Genomic DNA, 3412 nt, shown 5'->3' with positions numbered 1-3412 from the left:
GTGGGAAGTGGGGCTGCAGGGGCAGGTGGGGCCGGTGGGGCCGGACCCTGCCTCGGACTCTGGGCACCGAGCCAGCACTGATGTCATGCATTCCTTGTGACATCTCCGGGCTGCTCAGCCGCACCCCGTCCTCATGCCGTCCAGGGGCGTGGCCTCAGCCGGATGCCCAAGTGGGTCTGCACTCTGCCTGCACGGTCCCCTTTCCAGGTCCCCTGCCCTCCGGCCTGAGGGCAGCCCACCTGCTCGCGAAGCAGATGCAGGCCCCCTGGGAAGGTGCCCGACTGTCTCTGCTGGGCCCCCAAGGCCCCCAGTGCCCCCAGAGGGGACGAGTTACAGGCCAGCAGTTAGGGGTCCTCTGTCATCGAGGGGCACGGACCCTCCTCCCAGGGGGCAGCATGGGAGCTGGCTGCAGGCATCTGGGAGGACGGTGCGCTGTGTTTGGCAGGTGATGTCTAAACTCGGCGCCCTTCTCTGGGGAGCGTAGGCAGAAGCATGGAACCCTCCCGCCCCCCCAGGACCCCAGCAGAGCGGGGCCCCCCTGGGGAGCCCGGACCCTCCGTCCAGCCTGGAGGGCATGGGGGCTGGGTTCGAGCGTCTGGGAGAAAATCGTTTCTAAATGCCTCTGAAGTGATTGGCATGTAATTCTACCCGGAAGCTCAGAAATGGACCAAGTGACGGACGGGGACAGGGCGTTACACCGTCTGCCCCCAGGAAATGTGCCGTCTTCCACACAGCGGCTCCCACTCTCACACACACCGAGGCCCCAGCGCACTGGCCAGCGGTCACTCCGGTCGCCGCAGCAGGACGGCCCGTCCTCCCACCCTCCCTCTCTCGACTGCGGCCAGTAGGGTCTTTGGCAAATGTGCTGGCCAGTCCCCCAGGCCCCCCTCCCACAGCGAGTGGCACTGGGAGCGAGGGCCCCTCATGGGGGGACCGCTGGGCATTTCCCAGAGGCTGAGAGCAAAACCCAAGGGCACCCTGTCCCTCTGGAGGCCTGGGGTGGGCGGGGCCCTGAGCCACCCCTGCCCGTCCGAGTCAGGGCCCGGGTTCTGAGCTCGCAGGGGACGGATGTTTTTCCGAATCCTGGGGTTCTCGCCCTGTGTCTGGGCAGACCCGTGACTTCCCTCGGCCAGGGCTCTGCCTCCGGGCTCGGGGGTCTGGGATTCGGGGCGCTGAGGGCCTGGGCCCAGGCCATGGCCACTGCGAGTCACGTGTGAATGCCCGGAGGCCTCCCTGTCCTCGGGGTTGGGAGCCGGGCCGGCAGAGCAGCCCCGTCCGCGAGGCCCTACAGGACAGACGCACACGGAGGCGCACGGATCCTCCGAGAGCGGCTGGGCCCCTGGCAAGATAACAGAGCTCAGTCGACACGCGTGACCTCAGTGAACTTCTCAGAGGCAGGTCTCGGTCCGGGCCGCCCAGAGAGAGTGCACCCGGCCTGTTCGGGACGCAGCAGGGCGCAGAGGTGTTGGGGGGCGGGAGGGGACATGAATCGGGGCCTGGGGACCCCGAGGTTTACCGCCAGCCCCCTCGCTGTCCCCTGCCCCTCGGGTGGCAGCGGGACAGCCTGGCCTGCGTGGGTCTTTCCCTGGGTGGTTGCGGTCGCTCGCGGTCCAAACGGAGCCCGTGCTCCCTGGATCGCCGGCGGGAGCCTCCCTTTCCGCCCACCCTGTTCTTTTCCACCCGGAGGCTGGCGGCCGCGGGGGTTGTTTTGCAGGCTCCTCGCAGGAGGAAGTGACATCATGCGGTGTCCGCGGCCCCGGGTGGGGGCGGGGCTCTGTGGTTGCGTGTGCTTTGAATTAAGTGGACGGCTGTGCATTCCAGTAGCCGACATCTGGCGGTGAATTCATCAGCCCGTGTGTCACCCGGGATCCCAAGCCCAGATGCTGGGTGGACGGCAGACGGGAAAGAAGAAAGAACAGGCAAAATCTGAGCAGCCTGGGGAGAGGCCACCTTTTGGGGAGCAAAGCAGCACACGAGTCTTGACAAAGACTCTCTCTCCTCCTGCTCCCTCTGGTTCCTGTAGCTGGGGGGCTAGGGGGGCAGAGCAGCCCCCTGCGGGGCCAGTGCCAGGCCCAGCACATAGTAGGTGTTCAATAAGCACGAGTCCAGGCCTGGGGTTTAATTTTTTTTTAAATATGTTTTTATTGATTTCAGAAAAGAAGGAAGAGGGAGATAGAAATATCAATGATGAGAGAATCGTTGACCGGCTGCCTCCTGCACGCCCCACACGGGATGGAGCCCGCAACCCAGGCCTGTGCCCTGACCGGGAATTGAATCGTGACCTCCTGGTTCATAGGTTGACGCTCAACCCCGGAGCCTCATGGCTGGACTCCTCATTAATGTTTCTCTCTCCCTCCCCCTCTCCCCGCTTCTCTGAAATCAATAAAAATAAGTAAAGGGAGCAGCAGAGGCGGCGAGTTCTAGGGAAACCGTCCCCGAAGCACGGAGGGCGGGCACCCCTGTCCTGAAGGTGCCAGGGTTCGACCTCTGGGGTCAGCACTTGGGGTGGGCAGAGCACATGCAAAGCTTTGGAAATGGATCCGTCCCAGCCCCACTGAGGCAGCGCAAGTAGCCGCTGGCACCGGATTGTAAAGCATTTCCTGTTTTAGATGTGGGCAGTGGGCAGCGGGCAGCAGGCAGCCGAGGTGGATGCGTGAGCTGGAAGGGACGTGACTGAAAAGACACCGGGTGCTGGGGTGGGAGGAGCCGCTGGGTCGAGGGCCTGCTATCCAGGAACAGCCCTCGGTGCTGTTGGCCCGGGCGGTGTGTCAGCTGTGGCCGTGCGGGCTGTGTCCTGGTGGCCCGGGCAGCGTGTCCTAGCTGTGGCTGTGCAGGCTGGGTCCTGGCCTGGGCTGGGCCCATCATGGCTCAGCTCCCACAGAAGAAATAAGAATGGGGTTTGGGCCTGGGCGGGGCGCCGGCACCAGGCTGAGATGTAGAGAGCACTCGGGGGTCCTGGCCGCCCTGCTCTGGGAAAAGCTGGCCTGGCCAGCAGGTCCTGAGGTCTGAGTCCGGCGGGGGCGGGGGCGGGACGCTCCGTGGAGCCCCGTGCTCTGCTCCGTGTCCTTCTTTCCCTCCCATCTGCCTGAACGCGACACTGACCCCGAGTGACCTGCACGGCCGCATGCCGCAGGCAAAGCTTTGAAAGCCATTAGGACGGTGGGTGGCACCAGCTGATTCTCCTGGAAACGAAAAGAAGGAGAGCTCTGCCCAGTGGCTGCGGGAGCCCTGATCCCCGGGTTGTCGGGTTACGGGGTGCGGCAGGGTCCTGGCTTCGTTGCCTCCCTGCTGCCCCTTCCCGTGGGCGTGTGCGGGGTTCCGCTCACCTCTGCGTCCTGTGCTTTGCAGTGATCAGGGCCAAGGTGGTGAGCGAGAAGGAGGTGGGCTCCGGCAACGACGTCTACGGCAACCC

General features: G+C 64.9%; 1 protein-coding gene across 1 annotated transcript in view; it reads left to right on the top strand.

Moving 5' to 3' along the window:
- Positions 1 to 3412, top strand: part of TIMP2 (TIMP metallopeptidase inhibitor 2) — a 41368-nt gene that overhangs the window by 29772 nt on the left and 8184 nt on the right. Inside the window, exon 2 of the mRNA XM_015562682.1 lies at positions 3349 to 3405. Within this exon, the coding sequence (XP_015418168.1) occupies positions 3349 to 3405 (57 nt within the window). The remainder of the gene's footprint in view (positions 1 to 3348; positions 3406 to 3412) is intronic.

Source organism: Myotis davidii, unplaced genomic scaffold (assembly GCF_000327345.1).
Source record: "Myotis davidii unplaced genomic scaffold, ASM32734v1 scaffold991, whole genome shotgun sequence".
NCBI classification, from domain to species: domain Eukaryota; kingdom Metazoa; phylum Chordata; class Mammalia; order Chiroptera; family Vespertilionidae; genus Myotis; species Myotis davidii.
Note: the sequence above shows the minus strand (reverse complement) of the source record. Positions and strands in the feature narration are given on the sequence as shown.